The 20348-nt window shown below is 37.6% G+C and overlaps 1 protein-coding gene across 5 annotated transcripts in view; it reads left to right on the top strand.

Annotated features, from left to right (window-relative positions):
* Positions 1 to 694: 694 nt before the first annotated feature.
* Positions 695 to 20348, top strand: part of LOC134744047 (lethal(2) giant larvae protein) — a 74270-nt gene continuing 54616 nt past the window's right edge. For 3 of the 5 annotated variants that reach the window (XM_063677703.1, XM_063677706.1, XM_063677707.1), the window contains exons 1-2: positions 1065 to 1201; positions 1271 to 1363. In XM_063677703.1, coding sequence (XP_063533773.1) covers positions 1199 to 1201; positions 1271 to 1363 — 96 coding nt within the window. In that variant the 5' untranslated portion in view covers positions 1065 to 1198. The other 2 variants (XM_063677704.1, XM_063677705.1) reach the window with 2 other exon arrangements.

Here is a 20348-nt window from a genome sequence, read left to right as displayed (position 1 = left end):
AGATTTACCTCAAATTAGGGAGATTAAAGGTCAATAATTAGAACCTCATGGTATTTTTATCAAGCAGAGAAGCATTCTTAATCTGAGGACCTATCGCAAACCACGTTCGACGTTTTGCCTCCCTGTCACATTGTCAGGAATTTACAAGTGCGACCGAGAGGTAACACGTCGAACGTGGTTCGCGGTAGGCCCAAAACTCAGAGACGCAACGACATGTACCGAGATAAGGAAGAAGGTAAAATTCATTGACGCTCTAACCCACTACAAAAAGCTTAATTGGACATGTTGCACGTCAAGACAAAGAAAGGTGAACTAAGAGAATCTTAACATGGGCTAGTCCCCTCGCTAAAAAAAGAGGTCACCCTTTAGAAAGATGGGCGGGCGAACTTACAAAGTTTACAAACGACGTCTGGACAAAAGTCGCCCAAGATAGGAAAAAGTGGAGAGAAATGGAGGAGGCCTATACTATACTATACTCGTCGGGAGGTCTTTAATAATAATAAAATATATTTTATATTAATAATAATTATAATTTTCATAAACTCATAATAATATATAATATTAATATATTAATAAAGCGGATAAAAATGAAATGAAAAATATATTATATAATTTAAATGTACTGAGAAATAAATAAATAAATGGTATTTAACAAATCAATTTAATATGGGATTTGTCTATGGCAACATTCCATTCCAGTCAGTCACGTCACATCGCTAGTGTGGGTGTGTTGCGTTGCGTGCGTGCGTCCGTGAATGTGAATGCATGCTATTATTCATGTTTGTGTGTATTTCTGACGCCGCTTGTGAGTTGTCATTCCTCTAATTTTGGATTTTATCACTAAAACTCTTCAAACTGTCGTCTCAAGGTACGTAAAGTGGTGTTTTCATCAAACGTGCGTTATCTTAGTGAATGAAGTACCGCGAATACAAGTTCTAATATCGTGCATATAACCTCAGACAGGCGTTGCCTCTGTACCGATGATTATCTCGTTTGGATTTTGGAATTCTTGAATTTCCATGTCATAAAAGTGTGCGGTGTATCGATTGGTTTATCGGTGAGTCGGTTATCTGGTGATTCTTGCGGAATGAAGTGTTTTTATCGCGTAGGGGCTAGGCAAGCGATGTTTTGGGTCGCGGTTAGTCAGTCGGCTGCTCGATGCCGGTCGGTGTGGCAGTGTCGTGCGTAGCGTTCAATAATGGTAGGCTGGGGTGTGTGGGGTGGTGCTCTGGTGTTTGTGGTGTGGTGCTAAGTGGTGTTTCTGTTGCAGGCCGGCAGGATGCTAAAGTTCATCCGAGGGAAGGGCCAGCAGCCCTCCGCCGAGAGACAGAAGCTTCAAAATGAACTGTTCGCTTTCCGCAAGGTAAGTGCACATTGTTTTCAAACATAAAGTATTGTTTTTAGTTTTTATGTGAGTTCAGTAGACTGGAACAAACAGTTAACTCGTCTATTTTAGTAGGTTTGTTAATTACATTCCACATTTGTTCTGCCTTTATGATTACAGTGGCAGTTGCGACACTTGCGATTGTGTGAATAAATAGGCATCTTTCTCCAGTGTGTATCTGTTATATATTAAGTATTCTGTGGAGAACATGTAGTTTTGTTTATATAACTAGATACCCAGAAGATTATGGTGCGTGGTTTGGGGTGTGGAATTTCAAAAAGTGAAGAGTTAGATAGATAAGATAGTTATACAAAAAATATTATACCCAAATATGCTAAACAAGTTATAAAAATAGCATCATCTATTAATAGTGTCTCAATCAATTATTTATATGATAATTACCATCATCATTAACATAACTGTGATGACATGAAAGTTTATGTTAATTACCAACACTTGTTGTTATTTAAGTAAACTTTATTGCACAAAAAACAAAATTATACAAATAGCAAGCTTAAAGCTTAATAGCACCTTTACCAGACAAACATGGAACTATACATGTTAAATGCTGGAATTAAAGAATTGTGAAGCATCAAACAGAAAAATGTTACTTATTACATATTGTTATAACATATTTAAATATACCAGTAAACATACCGCTTACAATTTATTTGAGCTGCTATTTTGTTAAAGATGTAAAATATAACTATCGCATATTGCACTTGTCTACTTATTTAATCGCAGATAACGTTATCACCTTTGAGGCTGCCTGTCCCTTTTGGCGGAGATGAGAGGAGACATGCGGGGTTCAATCCACGTTTCTTCTCGACCCATGTAGATGTAGTGTAGGGACGCCCGGCTGGAAGCAGGCAGGCTGACGCTTGTCGCGTTCATTTAGCCCAATTCCCTGGATTACGACCCATGTTGATTGTTGCACATATGCATCTCAACCTCAGTGGAAAGACTAGTTTCTGTAATACAGTGAAATCTCGATAATCCAGCACTTCAATGGTCCAGTATACCCAGTAATCCAGCACTCATCTTCTGTGTTGTGATAGTATTTTTCATACGGTCAGCTTTTCGGATGCCGATCATGCTCTTTTCCATTGCGTTCCAATCCAGCACTAAAATTGGGATACAAATGCTCATTTGACGTCCTAATTTACTATATGCGCTTACATTTTCGCCCAGATAAGATAGAGTTCCAGATAAGAGTAGAATTTTCTAAAAATCACATCAATAATATCCAGATTTGCCAGACTTCCAGTAATCCGACTCTCTTTTGTCAGCATTTGTGCCGGATTAGTGAGATTATACTGTATAGCTCTATGCAAGTATGCTCCTGTGATGTTGCTTATGTCCATGGGCGACGATGACGGCTTCCCAGCAGGCAGCTCGTCTGCTCGTTTGCTATCACATAAAAAAAAATGCAGATCCATATACTGCTTACCATCAGTCATGCTAAAAATTTTTTGGTTTTTTTGTGTTAAAAAGGCACCTAGCGTAATAAACTCATTGATACCTGTTATCATAAATAAAATTGAAGGATGATTAATCATTACACTGATAAAGCATAGCCTTAATATAAAAAATGTTTATTTTGTGCTATCTTATCCGCCCTACGGTGTTTGTGTTGATTAGATATACCTGTCACTTCATTTTTACAGCAGTAAAATACACTGAATAGCAACTAAAATGGGCTACTTTGTATGGCCTTTTCTATGTAATGTGACCAATTTGAATTGTTTTTTAGTGTACTTGAAATGGGCCATGGTCAGAGGAATTTTACAGTTTTTATCAAATGTAAAGAAACTATAAATTTTCCATATCTCACTTGGTTTTGCAATATTTAGTAATCTAAATTCTGAACTAAATAAGTATGTTTGGTTTGCAAATACAAATATTGCAACACTAAATGAGTACTATTACTGGTGGTAAAAAAAAAACCGGCCAAGTGCGAGTCGGACTCGCGCACGAAGGGTTCCGTACCATTACGCAAAAAACTGCAAATAAATCACGTTTGTTGTGTGGGAGCCCAACTTAGATATTTATTTTATTCTGTTTTTAGTATTTATTAGTATAGCGGCAACAGAAATACACCATCTGTGAAAATTTCAACTGTCTAGCTATCACGGTTCATGAGATACAGCCTGGTGACAGACAGACGGACAGCGGAGTCTTACTAATAGGGTCCCGTTTTTACCCTTTGGGTACGGAACCCTAAAAAATACAACATAGGGTTCCTGTTGCCACTTTAAGTGACTTTTTGCAGGTAATTAATTAGTTACGTGACACACGTGTAGTAACTAGTAAGGAGATATTTTAAACCTTAGACACCTTGTTATAAGATATAATACTTGCCACTTAATTGTGACATTATACACTTGCTCCAATGACCAATGATCAACCTTGACAGCACAGGTGGCATCTAATTTTTTTACCAATTTTTTTTTGTTCTATCATCCACTATTTCCTTTGAATGTGAACTTTATCGCCATGCAATAAAATCGCTTTTCTATAAAAAAGTGCGAGAAACGAGCTTGCTAGAATTATAGTTGTCTTTTCTTCACCCAAATTGAAACATGTATGATCCGGCAGCATCAGAATCTCGCATAACTCTCCTGTCTACCATAAAGTGAACTTTAACATCATGCAGCAGGATTGCTTTTTCAATGAGTGTTCAACTAGAAACGAGTTTGCTAAAATAATCGTTTTCTTACCGAACCTGATTGATGTTGTAATTGCTATGAGCAAAAAACATTGATCGGGTCATTGACCCCTTCAAGTGTGTATGCCTGAGTATGTTTACAGATGAGGGAATAGTAAAGAGTGACGTTTACTATGGATGAATCAACTTTTAGAACACTTTTAATTTTGTGTCCCTAGACTCCCTAGCAAAGAAAAATCGATTTTTCAAACACCATGTTGATTTTTTAACTTTTTTGTTTTACACGAGCATTATTAGATCCATACAAAGTCGCATTCTTCATCATTGTTTTGACCGGATATTAACGAAGTCTCCGTTTAACTGGTAAGTCGCTTTGACATGCACTTCACTAGTGTTACCCGTCAACTGAAATTCAATTTAGATACCGGTCGAAATAAATCCGGTCAAAGTGTTTATGACAGACGTATCGAAATGTCAATTGACTCTAAGTAGCGAACAGCTTTCACTAGATGGCGTTACTGTATTTTGCAGTTCAAAAAGCCGCATAAAGGGGCCCACTGACTATCAGTCCGCCGGACGATATCGGCCTGTCAGTTGTTCGGAACTGTCAAATTTTTGATCTAACTGACAGGCTGATATCGTCCGGCGGACTGATAGTAATTGGGCCCCTTAACATACCTCTCCTAACATACTAACGGATCTATAGCAGTTATGAAATTTATGAAGAAAACCGTTAGTCCTAGTCACAGGCTGTAAATTAATTTCCACAGAGGCTGAGATGAAAGGAGACGTGCGGGAATCAACCAATAGCATTGGTTGTAATGTAATACAGCGGAGCGGAGAAAATATGTGGCTTACAACCAACGCTATTCAGAATCATTGCATTTATTCGTGATAAACTTATTTACATTTCATACAAATGTAGGACGACAAAACATATATTTAAAACATAAAGTTTACCACGAAACAGTCCCGCCCGCCTCAGCATAATGCTTACCAGAAACACAGCGCTGAATTTCCGGTGAGATCATTTGTTCTATTGCTTGATTTCCGCACGTCTCCCCTCATTTCCCTCTCAGTGGAAAGGCAGCCAACTTTGGAAGGAGATTGACAGTCTTTATGATGAACTTGCCTGTGATATGTTAAATGAATAACGTCTGTCTGCGAATGTCCTTGATTCCCAGTTGTTCCAATTGGGCCTGTCTCGCTGCTCATTTGGGCGATCGTAAAATTATTATGTTCATTTCAGACAATTGATAACGTACAGGCGATGTAATGCTAGGAGTAGACACAAAATTAATGTCCGACCGAATTTTCAGTTTCGACATAAAAATCATGTTTCGGCCGAAGTATCGGTTTCGGCCGAAACTAAAGCAAAACGGAACCTTCGGTTTTGGCAAGAAATCCGGTTTCGGCCGGACACTACACAAAATTAGGGTTGCCATATGGAAGAATGAAATGTCCTGACATCACCCTAAAAATCCTGACATTTCTTGTAAGTAACATATATTTGGCGTATGTTGAACGACGCCCCGGCGGCGCGCTGCGCTCTGCGGTGGTCATGAAACCTCGAAATTCGTGTAACGTAAAATAATAATGGATGAACCCTGTTGACGATGATTTTTATATCGAAATATTTACAGTACATAAAAGTTTAGAGGTCATACACCTACTCTTAAGGAAATCGACTGACATATCGATTCGTTGTTAATGTTGTTATCGCTATCAACTCACTGATAACGTGATAAGGCTTGCACCTTTCAGATACCTTGTAGGTACATGTATTACTCGTAGCTATCGTACCCACTCGTATCTATAGCTAAAAGATAATCTATCGGTTTATTTTATTATTACATGTAGATAGTATATTTACTTATGTATTTTACAAGCTTTTGAATTAGTCCATACTGGCAGATAGTATGCCTCGATGACGCTTAGCACGATGTCAAACGAAGCTAATCTAACACCCAAAACCACTCAATTGACCCCTGGCTACTCCTTAAAAAGCGAGAGGGAACAGACGGCTACAGCACAGCAGACCCTATGCTATATTTTAGCTCAATCGGACCTCAGGAATTGGTTCAATTTTTGGTTTCAAGATCATTGTGAGGACAGAATTGTGTAATAAGTAGAACCAAACACTATCACAAGCATCACAAGTCTATGGAAGTTACGTAAAATGTTATTTGATGTGACTAGTATGTAAGCGCCTTGGTATAACGCTGTAATGCTTATATATGCTAAATAAATGAAATGAAATGAAAAAATCTAATATCCCATGACCTGTACCAAAGAGGATATAATAAGATAAAGCGGTACTGTCATAGTAAATTTTGTAACCACTGTAAATTCACTGCCATCTATCGACATACTTTAAAACTAAAAATGAAGATTTATAAGAATACGTTAAAATGTATTTAAATATGGATAAATATTATTTATATGATTTTGACCCATGTTCTTTCAACTGATATGCGTTAAAATTATAAATAACAAACGAAACCGTCAACGCCCTCTATACGAGAGTAGGCCAAAACTAGTGGCGCCATCTAATCGAGAATCAAATTTTCGTGATTTTCGAGGCACGTTTTTTCCTTAGACTGTATCCATCTATTACGGAGTTATATCTATCTTTGCCTGTACCAAAGGTTTTCCCTATAAACCAATACTTTAGTCGTTCGATTTGTATTAACTGGTCCCGAACGGCTAATCCTTTGTCTATGGTTAAGTAAAACCGCACGTGCTACTACCTTGTAAAAAAAGGGTCAGCCATTGGCGTATAATTCTAATTGGCACCTGAGCGCGGGCTAGTCCAACGCTCAAAAAACCAGCGCAAGTGCGCTCTCCGATAACGCGCCTTTGTTACGCATCTCGATGACACATTTTAGACTGGTTCTATAGCGTTCGACTCGCCGACACTTAGTAACCGTCGAGGGGCCACACAAGAAATCGCAAATCATTTTTCTGTTTGTTCATTTTGAACCTTATTGCAATCTCCATAGTGGTAATTCAATAACCGGTTAAAACGGCCTCAACCATTTTTAGGGTTCCGGGTAAAAAAAAAGGGTAAAAACGGGACACTAAGACTTCACTGTCCGTCAGTCTGTCTGTCACCAGGCTGTATCCCATGAACCGTGATAGACAGCTGAAATTTTCACAGATGATGTATTTCTATTGCCGCTAAAAAGTACGGAACCCTCGGTGGGCGACTATGACTCGCACTTGTCCGGTTTTATTTAATGCAAATAAGGGTTTCACTTACAATAGACAAAGAGTTATCCCTTAGGGGCCAGCTTGAAAGCTAACGACTATAGTCATAATTATAACAAATGTTACACGTTATACCGGTTCTCCGTGCGCTAATCCTCACAGCCGACTGGCCAATCTTAGACCTTATTTCAATGGCATAAGGTGTACAAAATGATCAGTTATAAGTGTGCTATCGTAGCCATTAGCCGCACCCAGCCTCGCCTGTGGATAATCTATATTGTCTGATAGCCCTATCACCTTGTGGTGCTATCTAGACGTTCCTTTGTTTTCAATTATTTCATGTAAACTGAACGAGACATCTTTGATCAAATGAGATCCGCATGGTAACCAAAGTCGTTGAAATAGCTTCGAAAATTGCCAGAGACCGTTCATATGTATGTATGTCGTGGTTAAGGGTGGCAAAAAAATAAGTGCATACCCGTTGCCTGGAAGGTGCCAGGAAAAAATATTACCCTCCCATAGAAAATGGACCAGCCAAAATGTATGAAACAGCCAAAAATTTTTTCGCGATTTCGGGGTTGCTCCCATAGTAAAAGTTGCTCAGTATAATAGAGCAGATAAAATAGTTCCTGAAAATAGCAAACTGATGACTAACTATTAATCGTACAGGATTTTAGTGAAGTTAAATAAATATTCTAATTTTTAGTTATATAAATACAATTTAGATAACCTATTCTTATTCCATACTTCCATATAAATATTCGGCATTTAGTTACATCCAATGTCTATTTTACTATCCAATTTATATTCTCACTTACTCTCACATTTGTCACTTCATGTTTCTTTGACAAATACGAAGATCATCGATTTATCTTTCAGATAACATGTGATTCTCCTTTGTGCTCCCTATCAATAGTATAGATATGACCGTATTTACATGCAATCCCAGTCGGCCCAATGTACCATGACGGTATTACCGTGCTGCGCTCAGATTTCATGGTCCAGCGACTCGCAGCTGATGACTTCAATCAATCAATGAGTTTACATTAGCGTAGTGTGGAGGTCTCCTCAATTGACAGACTTAGGGTTCCGTACCTCAAAAGGAAAAAACTGAACCCTTATAGGATCACTCGTGCGTCTGTCTGTCTGTCTATCCGTCTGTCACAGCCTATTTTCTCCGGAAGAACTGGACCAATTAAGTTGAAATTTGGTACACATATGTACATTTGTGACCCAAAGACGGACATGAATCGTAAACAAATGAATTTAATTTAATTTGTAATTTTATATTAATATTTTTTTTTATAATTTTAACATAAACAGTTTAGAAGTTATTATATACTGTTCATAGCATTGATAACGGGTGAATTTGTTTGTACCAAACCGCCTGCCAACGACGTGTGCCGTACATTGTCCCTGTGTGTCAGTGTAGGGTATGCACATTGTCACAGTACCTACACTTGTTTCGTAGTACTCGATATACATTAAAATGTGCTTGTATGAAAAGTTTGACAGTTATCTAGCTAGCTAGGGGATAGTTCGTTTACTGTGAGTGGTGCAATGCAATGCAACCTGTCCTTAGTACAGTAGAATCTCGATTATCCGAACTAATTGGGACTGAGACTAATTCGGATAATCAAAAGTTCGGATACTTACTTAATCGAAATGTGTTTTTATGGGACTAGGTATGTTCAGCTTTGAAATTGAGGGTGCGGATAATCGAGGCTCTACTGCATTCTTAAATCATTTCCTTACCATTTCGTGGGCTTATCTCCGACGTAATACGATGTATTTCGCGATCCTTTTATACCTTTTGTGTTCATAGAATAAAAGGATGGTGTCGTCTGATCCAAGTTAATCAAAGCCTTCAGGTTCCCCGTGTTTTTGTGTTAGAAAGTCAACTTTAATATTTATTGCATAAGGATGTTTTCACCTTGATATTGACAAATACCACCTGAAATCCGAGGTTAGGGCAGTGAGGTGATTGGCCCATATTGTCAACTTAATCGTATTAACTAAGAGGCCATGTGATTTTCGTTGCGGGATGTAAATATCAGTCACTTATTTGATAGGTACATACTATTTAATAACACTGAGTGTGACGTTTCTTTTATCCTTTATTAAAACCTCTTGACTTTGTGACGTTCCTTTTATCCTTTATTAAAACCTCTCGACCTTGTGACGTTCCTTTTATCCTTTATTAAAACCTCTTGACTTTGTGACGTTCCTTTTATCCTTTATTAAAACCTCTCGACTTTGTGACGTTCCTTTTATCATTTATTTAAACCTCTTGACTTTGTAACGTTCCTTTTATCCTTAATTTTTTTATTTATGACATTCTCTTAGTAGCTCTCTAGTATCAAACTGCTATGCCGCCTCCGCTTGGGCCCGAAAAAGGGGGAAAGCTCTTGAGATGCTGACTAAACGTTGCGAGAAATGACATGCGTGCCAATGGTAAAGAGAATGCCGGACCCTGGGCCCCGAAGCTATAGCGGATGATGCAACCGGGATAAACGCTAATATACCATAGAGAATCAAACTGCCCTTCTAAGTCCCTTGGGAGGCTAGATTTAGACTATAACCCAAGCCAATGACAGCAGTACACAGCCCGATGAATAGGAAAAGAAAAGCCCAGGTCTGAGTCATTTGGCACTACGCATGCATGCCGTGATGTACCTCATGTACCGTTGTTACGTAGGATGTTCGTGGAGTTTATGCAAATCTAAACACATCAAATGAAACCAAGCGACGCTACAGCTAAAATTCACAGTATTTTCACTAGTTTTAACCGAGGAATCGACGAGTAAGTTAGAAAACCAAACGTTATAAGGATAATAATAGTTGATTTTTCAAGTAGGCATATTACAATGTGCTTATGGACGTCAAATAAAGCTACGCCCCTACACCTCTGACCCGAGAAGATTTAAATCCCTCCTAAATTGTATGAGGGTATCCCAATATGGGACCGGTAAGAAACTCGGCGAGACACATATAGGGCTAGGGCGTAGAATTATAATTTTATGTCTTATATTATCTTGTATTCGAGTAATTCCTATTACTTTAGAATCTCGGCTTATTCCGAAAATTACCCATAATTCCAACATTAGAGTTGGAATTAGCCGAAACTTCGAACTTTTCGGTATTACCCGAGTACCTACACCTTACTTGTACCAAAGATAGATATAACTCCGTAATAGATGGATACAGTCTAAGGAAAAAACGTGCCTCGAAAATCACGAAAATTTGATTCTCGATCAGATGGCGCCACTAGTTTTGGCCTACACTCGTATAGAGGGCGTTGACTGTTTCGTTTGTTATTTATAATTTTAACGCATACCAGTGAAAGAACATGGGTCAAAATCATATAAAAATAATTAATGCAAATAAAAAAATCATTTATCCATATTTAAATCCATTTTATCGTATTTTTATAAATATTTATTTTTAGTTTTAAAGTGTGTCGACAGATGGCAGTGAATTTACTGGGGTTACAAAATTTACTATGACAGTACCGCTCTAGTATAAGTTACTCTATGCTTGTACCATTCCAACGAAAACTCAGTTTTACTGGTACTTTGATTTTCTTACGTGATGGACGACATTCGGAAGATCGCGAGGCACTTCTGCTACTAAACTAACCCAGGACCGGGGATATGTGGCTTACGAAGAAAGGCCTATACTTAGCAGTGGGCGAGAGGAGGCTAAAATGATGATGATGATGTAATAATATATTTCATTTGGTTACCGGTAGGCATTCTCGTGTTCTTTAGGATAAGTTATAATACTGTTTATACTTACAGTTACGAGGCAGTAAACAATGAATGGCATGAATTAAATATTAAGAGGACATGCGATTGACTCCTTTGCTGACGCATACAAGCTGTATTTAATTGTCTGTTGAAACTTTTGGTTACGAGTACATTGAAACTTTAGATTACTTTATTTTTAAAACAGTGAAGTTTAGCCGTAGGTAGAGTAGATATATGTACTCTATATTTCGATATACAAAACAACTATAGGTACAATTGATTGAGTTTCCTAAAAGAACGAGAAATAATACTGAAATGCAGACGCTCTCGCTTGTCAAAATTGAACTCGAAAAGATTTAACGAATTGCGCTAACTGGCAAAAGCGAAAAACTTTGTAGGTAAATACTCATAATCGTTACACACCTACCTACATTAGGTACATAGACTTTGTAGGTACTGAAACTACTGGCAGCGAATGAATAGCTTCCCATAGTCGCCATTATTATTATTTTTATAGGACATTTTTACACAAATTGACTAAGCCCACAGTAAGCTCAAGGAGGCTTGTGTTGTGGGTACTCAGACAACGATATATATAATACTAGCTGTTGCCCGCGACTTCGTCTGCTTGTACTTGGTAACCCCAGCTAGAGTAAGAATAGCGCCTGGAGAAAGTCTTATAGCAATTATTCAGTTTGAGCATATTCATCATCATCATCATCATCATGTCAGCCGATAGACGTCCACTGCTGGACATAGGCCTCCCCCAAGGCTCGCCACTCCGACCGATCCTGTGCCGCTCGCAACCACCGAATTCCCGCGACTTTCACCAGGTCGTCGCTCCATCTCGTTGGAGGCCTACCGGCAGTTCGTCTTCCGGTACGCGGACGCCACTCCAGAACCTTCCGGCCCCACCGGCCATCAGTTCTGCGAGCAATGTGCCCCGCCCACTGCCACTTAAGGTTTGCAATTCTGCGAGCTATATCGGTGACCCTAGTTCTACTGCGGATATCATCATTTCTGACTCTATCACGCAGAGAAACCCCGAGCATAGCTCTCTCCATTGCCCTTTGCGTGACCTTGAGCCTTCTTATGCACACAAATTAGCAGACACTTCATTAATTATCTCAATTCCACCCCGCTTTTTACTTTCTTAAGGGATGATTTTCGGGATAAAAACTATCCTGTCCTTCTCAGGGACTCAACCTATCTCTATGCCAAATTTCATCTAAATCGATTCAGCGGTTTAAGCGTGAAGAGGGAACACACAGACAGACAGACAGACTTTCGCATTTATAAAATTAGTATGGATATAAATATTATAAATACTTAAATACATAGAAAACATCCATGACTCAGGAACAAATATCTGTGTCATCACACTTAACATTACTCGAATATGTAAGAGCGATCTCTGTTTGTTAAAAATTTATAGCCCACAGTGGTGTATCGCGTCGTCAGATATGAAAATAAGTAAGGTGCAATATGTGACCCCTGCACTGTTTGTATAAAGAACCTGTCAATATTAGTTATCTCAGCGCTATTCTAATCTGTATCAATTATAAGTCCACAGACCGCATTCCTCATTGTTCGTCTCAGTCTTATTGTAATGCTATCTCGACCTAACCATTCCTATCTTTTACCGAGCATATCGAATGAGCCAACCAGAGTATGTGTGACCTTAAGGTTAGTAACAACTATAGGTAGCTGAAATTCACTTTTATAGTGGTTGGTCCTTACAATGCGCTTGAAATACCATTTCTTATTTCGTAAAATCCAAATACAGGTTTGAATTTGAACTTTAAATTTGAATTATTAAGGTTTGTTATCGACAATTAATTATAGTCCAATAAGAAAGTAATTAACATTGCGAAACTCCGCACGCGTGGTATTGTTAAGTGAAACACTAGGCTAATGGTCTGTTGGTGACATCCTTACAGCAGTTCCACAAATTGCTCAGATAATTTTAGATGATGTTTGTTAAGTACTGACTACTGACTATTCAAAAGCGTTTTTGTTGCTAGGCCAAATAAAGATCTTGAATATTGACTCTCAAAATCCTCGAAACCATTCACTAGCACCAGACCGCTTGTTACGAATTTTAGATCGCCGAATTAAAATGCCGAAAGGTAATCAATGCGGCATCTGGTCAGTATCAAGGCGCGTGTGTTTGTGTGTGCTGTGTGCGTAGACTTTACAGTGGCAATCAAAATAACATTCAATGGTTTAAAATTAAAAACACGCGTTCCATGGTGTAAATCTGGCTTTTATATCGCTCCATATGTCAAGAATTGTCCAATTGACTAGGCGAAATTGCAAATTCAAAGTTCGGATGCTGTCTTCTAAATATAATGGCTACTAAGTGCCTTATAAATGGGCCTCACGGCAAAGCCGAGCCGCCGAAGCCGTGAAGCCGTGAGGTCCCATTTAAAAGGCCCTAATTCACTAGCTTTCCTGGGTGTCATGCTTCAAAACTTGTATCACCGAATTAGGCGTTTCACCAAATAATGCGAGTTATCCTATACCTAAATAAGAAATGCAAGAATGAATGAAAAGAATATGAATATAAGAGAACACTCGTAAGCTGAAGTCAAAGATGCGGATGTGGAACTCTTTGAAAAACTGTAAATTTGAGATAATTTTGGTCTTTTTATTTATCTGTATTTACGATGATTATGATTAGGTACGATTCTTTCTAATTTTGACATTTCGGTAATCCATTTTATTCAAAGATAATCTTCTACTTTCATTATGTTTGTGGAGTTAAGTTTATTTTTAATCACTACTTAAGTATTCTCAGTTTAAACGGACTTTATAAAATTTTAAGTCGTTTAAGGCAATATGTGCAGCGATGGTCGTGCTCTGCAAAACTGGAAATTCTGAGATCTTTATCAATATTGTTCGTACTTTTTCACACATGATCTCATCTTAATCTCAACGAACTCACTTACTCTATTATCCAAATAGGACCACCTAGGCATAAAATAAAACCTAGACCGGAGCAAATGTCAAGTAGGAAGCCGTGGGAGGTGCCTATTCTGGCAGTGACGCCATTCCCGGCCTAATGGAGGTTAAGTTGTGCCCCGACAACGAGCTTGTTTGGCGGCAAATTGGGTGATGCTATATTTGAGATAGGGGGTTACGTACGAGGGAAGCTATGAGACTATGATGTGTATGTTCTTAGTACTAATAGTAATACTCTTAAATTTATTATACGAATTGTCAGTTAACAGTTTGGACGATGGTACTTATAGAAATAGGCCAATTATTCATTACTATTATAACATTATAATTTATATATTGATAGTCTGTTAGTGACCTGGGTTCTAGCAGAATTACCAGTGCTTCGTTCGAAAGAGCGGAGTGTATAACTGAGCCAGAACCCTTTGGTTGTGCTGCAACGCACACAGCAATTCTACGGTTTATTTTTTTAAGTTTTGTTTTCTATCTTAATGTTGCTTTTTAGGGTTCCGTACCCAAAGGGTAAAAACGGGACCCTATTACTAAGACTCCGCTGTCCGTCTGTCTGTCACCAGGCTGTATCTCATGAACCGTGATAGCTAGACAGTTGAAATTTTCACAGATGATGTATTTCTGTTGCCGCTATAACAACAAATACTAAAAACAGAATAATACAAATATTTAAATGGGGCTCCCATACAACAAACGTGATTTTTTTGCTGTTTTTTTTTTCGTAATGGTACGGAACCCTTCGTGCGCGAGTCCGACTCGCACTTGGCCGGTTTTTTGTATCTCTTCTGTTTCTTTTGTTTTACTATGTGTGTATTGTGGCAAACGAATAAATGGTTTATCTATCTATTTATCATTATATGTTGTACACGAATGAAATCAGACTCAAATTTGGAGCAACTGAACTGGAAAACTAATTCTAGTAGAAGTATAAACATTCTTCTGCTGGAGCCGTGGACTTAAATCTAAAGTAAAAAAACTTAAATATAAAGTATTACGGTTTATGAAACACAGCGGACAGACAAACAGGCGGGCTTTGTAATTGGGTTCCGGCCTTCCGGCTGATAACATTTGCGTGCTCTAAAAACAGAACAAGGGCTATAACCGCGAAAATCGAAGTTCGCAAATTGCGGGCATCTTTCTTTGCCACTCTTAATTATTACGCCTTCATTGAAGTAAAAGAGAAACATCCTCGCAATTCGCGAATTTCGGTTTTCGCGGTAGGCCCTCGGAATTCATGTGCAACAAGATAAACAGAAGAGATTATACGAACCAATTCAAATAGCTTACGAAGAAGTAATAAATAGATTTAGTTAAATTAGTAGGTATATGTCGTGTATACCAGGCACGTCGGCGTCGTTCAACCAAACATCATATGTACATACGACCAATAAAACAAAGTCAAAATGACTCAACAAGATTCAGATGTGAGTTGATTGTATCGTTGACGAAACTGAGAATCATCTTGTTATGCATCGGCATCGTAGTTATGTAGCTGATGCACGTGATAACATTATGGTCAACAAACAAATTAAGAGAATTGGAGTAGGTACATCTGTCTAATATATTTTATAGAGAAACGTCAAGATGGGCACGTGCCGTAATCATTGTAAACAACCCGTGTAGGTAGATATATTGTATAATCCATACTATAATATTATAAATGCGAAAGTGTGTCTGTCTGTCTGTCTGTTAATACCTCTTCACGCTCAAACCGCTGAACGCCGTAGTTTTTATCCCAGAAGTCATCCTTTAATTGATAAGATTGGATAAAAAATAAGCTACCCAAATTACTAACTCCACGCAGACGGAGTCGTGGGCAAAAGCTAGTAGGAAATATTGAAATAGACCAATTTAGAATTTGAACTTTTGCAACTCGCTGTACATGCATTCACTCCGATTTTTCATGATTGCTATCACGGCATCTATAATCTACATCGTAGATTCTACAAAAAGTTCGTTACATATCACAATCAAACAAAAATTTGATACCTAAAGTTGCAGTATTTGCATTGGTTTCCGCAACCGACTTCAAACGATAAGAGCCGGATTAGCTGGTCATTCACTCCGACCGACGCGAATGCAAAAGGAACTGGAAGGGCTTAACTACACCTATGCTTACATTACATACTACTTCTGAGGTAAGGTAAGGATACCTGCTTTATCTCGCCGAACCTCAATATTTGCTCGAGGCTTTTGTAAAAACTACCATGTATTTGGATAACCGAGAAAGTTGCAAGGTAAGAAGGGCTATTGCTGAGAAATGGGACAAATGCCACGTATTTATTCTTTGCCCTAAGGTGTTATTGGTGCCGAGTTCAGGTAAGGCAAATTACCGGTTGTTAGTATTTTACTGCCATAGAGAGGCAATAGAATTCCTTCTTTAAAACAGTCGTGTGGTAGGCATCTAAAAATTGCCTGATACCTTAATTCGCAAAAGCAATAAAAGCCGGTAACTTTGGATAGTAATGCTGTACGTCTTCAGTACCTATACTCATAAGTATGTAGTAGTATACCTAGATAGATGAGCTTAAGGCTCGGCCGCCTACCTCGATTCCCTACAACTATGTAGGTGGTGCGCTGACGTGCCCAAAATGCGCTCGAGTATTTAGCAAGAAGATAGGGTACGTGAGCCACCTAAGGGCGCACCAGAGAGCGGATCAGCTACACGCTAATAACGCGAATTAGAAATTGCCTACTCCAGAGCACACAGTCGCTGTGGCCGAAATCGGTCAGGAGAGCATCATCATCAGTCAGTAGTACCTATGTAAAAGGAGTTCAAAAGTAGAGCACTTAAGTTTTAACTCATTTCGAACAATGAAAATATTACGTGAAACTTATAATACCATCAAAATACCGCTAACAATAAATCAATTATTATATAATGCCACTAATGCTTGCCTCCCGGCCGTCCTAATGCAGCCAACTTATGGGAAGTCACGAATGCAGCTTTGCTGATGTTTAAGTTTGATGTCGAACCGAAAGTATTCTCTTTAACGGTTAGGGTTAGTTAACTATTTAGTAGGGATAAAATACGTTATATAATAGTACATTTCAATGCAAGTATGGAAACATTTAAATGCAAGCTCATAAAAGACATCTCGGGACTCGTAAATAATAACACTTTCACATGTACATTGAACGACGTTTTTAATACATTCGAGAAAAAAATCACAATAATACAAATATTCTTTACATAAGTATTACACTTAGGGCCTGTTTCACAATGTCCAAGTAAAGTCCTGAATAAGCTACTTGCCACTTATCTGACGAATAAAGTCATCGTTGGCGTTTCACAATCTCCAAATAAGCTTTATCTGCTGGATAAAGTGCTTTATTTGTAGGAAATTTTATCTGGCAGTTAATTTATTTGTTAATTAGCTATCCAATACTTTACTTGGACATTGTGAAACAGGCCCTAACAGTTACAAATTTTCCCTTGAACATTAATGATATTGTATATTTTATATTATTCAGCACTATAAAGTACGTTCAGCGTTGATTTACATTTTTAGTGAAATATCGTATTATATAAATTTTTATTTATATATAAAGTAGCACTTTTTGAGCAACTGTATTTAAAAAAACATTTACACGTATACCTTCTAACTATTTAGTCTTTTTGCCCTAGCCCGCCGTCTAAGTTTTTTCTCCAATGATTAATAGAAGTACAGTCAGTGCCTCGCGCCTTTGTGACCGGCCACTCACCTTTCGAAGGTCGTGTGTTGAAACCTGTGTCTATACTACTAGCGTACGCTATTGTTTTTTGGGTTCCGTACCAAACGGGACCCTATTACTAAGACTTCACTGGACCCGTCTGGCTGTATCTCATGAACCGTGATAGCTAGACAATTGTTCAAAGAAAATGTATTTCTGTTGCCGCTATAACAAAACAATACTAAAAAGTACGAAACCCTCGGTGGGCGAGTCCGACTCGCACTTGTCCGGTTTTTTAAATATTTTATTTAAAGCTATAGGTACGGTATCTGTTACCTCCTAATGTTGATGATACAAACAAAATTTAAGTATCATCACCCACAACTGTTTATAGCAAAAAAAATTCTTTTCCAGCGAGCAGGAAAGCGTCTACAGATTTTTTTAAATTTTGTGGGGTCGGTGGAAGGTTAAAAAAATCGTTTATTCGATTGTGGATTTCGTCATTTTGGTCCAAGTTAATTCTATAATTTTTCTATAACTTAATATGACACTTATTTGTACGCATTTCCTTAATCTGACGACCACAAGTTCGACGCCCGATTTTCAGATTGTAACCGTCAGATTAAGGAAATGCAAATAATTTTCAGATTTAATAATAGCACAAGACATATAAGATCTACTGACGTACAGATAAGTGATGCTTTTAGTAAGATTTTTAAAAGAGACAGCATTTTATAAATAAACCTGAAATATAATAATTTTGTAAAGCGCGGAAACATATCTTTAATTCTTTTACATGTGACTACGCTCCGGCGATAATAAAAGTTCGAAATTCGATAATCCCTATTCTTTTCATTGTGATAGAATTGGTGATACATAGTAAAGAATATAAAGATGATGTTAATCTAGCTATTAGGGGGCACTTCTGTAGAGGTTTTTGAGGATTTTCTATAATATTTAAAAATTGAGTACCAGTTCTAATGCTCCAATTATTTGACGAAATTAAATTTGATGGCTTATTATTATTAACTAGCGACGTTTTACTTTAAACTATTGGTTTACTTGTAAATCTAATGAACTATGCCGCTAAAGTCGCCAAACCAGATTGTTAACTTAATTCGGCCGGTTAATAGTATTAAGATTAAAAAGTGCATAGGTAATCGATAGTGCGACGACCGCGGGGCTTCTGCCTGTGTTCTGATATCACATTAGTAAGGTTTCCGTGTGATGCAAATCCTTATGAAAATGTGGAAATGCGTTTTGTTCCTATTACTTTTGTAGCGAAGAAATAACAACGCCTAAATTAAATCCCAAAGGACATATCTAGGTAAATAATTTAAATATAAATTTAATGCTCACGGGCGCAATTGCATGGCATTAATGTAAATAGTTTTTAAGTCTCATGAAGTGAAATATTAATTTCTTTTGATAATAATAAATATCTTTACCCGAAATATTGAGGAAAAAAAAATGTATTACGGTTTAGCATAATCTAATCTAGTAGCATCTCGTGTAAAATAAATTACAACATGTTTTAGTAACTATTATTGCTGTTTCAGAAATAAATAAGTATTTACATGATTAAATATACATTAATTAAATAAATTTTACTAGTCGGTCATAAAACCCAACTGTTGATGACATAATAAAATCCATCTTAAAAGTTTTATTAAGAGTAGATAATTGATCTCGAAATCTACACAATAAACTTTTGCACGAGAACATTTTAGGTACGGTCGGTGTGAAAGAAATTTTATTCCTTATTTCTATGTTAATAGGGTACACATTAAATACATCTCTTTGTCATCGATCGTACAGTACACAGTTTCAGATAAATATGCCCGTACTTACTGGAAGCTAGAGTAACCCAACTCTATTTAATTTTACACGCGAATATAACCTTAATTTCTACTACTGTATATCCTAAAATACCGTAAAAAGTTACATAAACATCGCTTTACGATTGTTTTACGATTCCCACGGCTACCTATTACGTTAAATCTTAATGCATTTAGCTAAATGAATGGCACCACCCATGGCTCTACGTACGAACGAACCAAAGTTGCCCTAAGTCTATTTAGTTTCCCACACAAATTTTCCTCTAAATAATGTATATTTACGTTCTAGAATGGCGTACACATCCATCTGGAGTTAAGTCATTATTTGTTACGTTCATTCATACCTAAATACTCGTACTTATCTTCTTGAATAGAATAAGTCGTTTAACGCAACATTAACTTTCGTGTTTAATATACTTCAGTGCCACATTTACATCTGCTGTCAATACATTCGTGTATAGGTACACTACATACATACATCGGAAAACCTTCCTTCAGCCTTACAAAAATGAGATTTATGTACAAGAATATGTCGTACGTACAAAGGTATTCTAACATCCCAAACGTAGATACATACTTAGCTATTGTCCAGGTTACAAGCTTATAAGATATTCGATAAGTAGTTGATGATTCTCCCTTTTGCTTATTTCAGTTTTTAGGGTTCCGTACCCAAAGGGTAAAAACGGGACCCTATTACTAAGACTCCGCTGTCCGTCTGTCTGTCTGTCACCAGGCTATCTCATGAACCGTGATACCTAAACAGTTGAAATTTTCACAGATGATGTATTTCTGTTGCCGCTATAACAACAAATACTAAAAAGTACTGAACCCTCGGTGGGCGAGTCCGACTCGCACTTGGCCGGTTTTTATTT

This window comes from Cydia strobilella, chromosome 9 (genome assembly GCF_947568885.1).
Source record: "Cydia strobilella chromosome 9, ilCydStro3.1, whole genome shotgun sequence".
Lineage (NCBI taxonomy): Eukaryota > Metazoa > Arthropoda > Insecta > Lepidoptera > Tortricidae > Cydia > Cydia strobilella.
The sequence above is the reverse complement of the archived record's forward strand: the minus strand, read 5'-3'. Positions and strand labels throughout refer to the sequence as shown.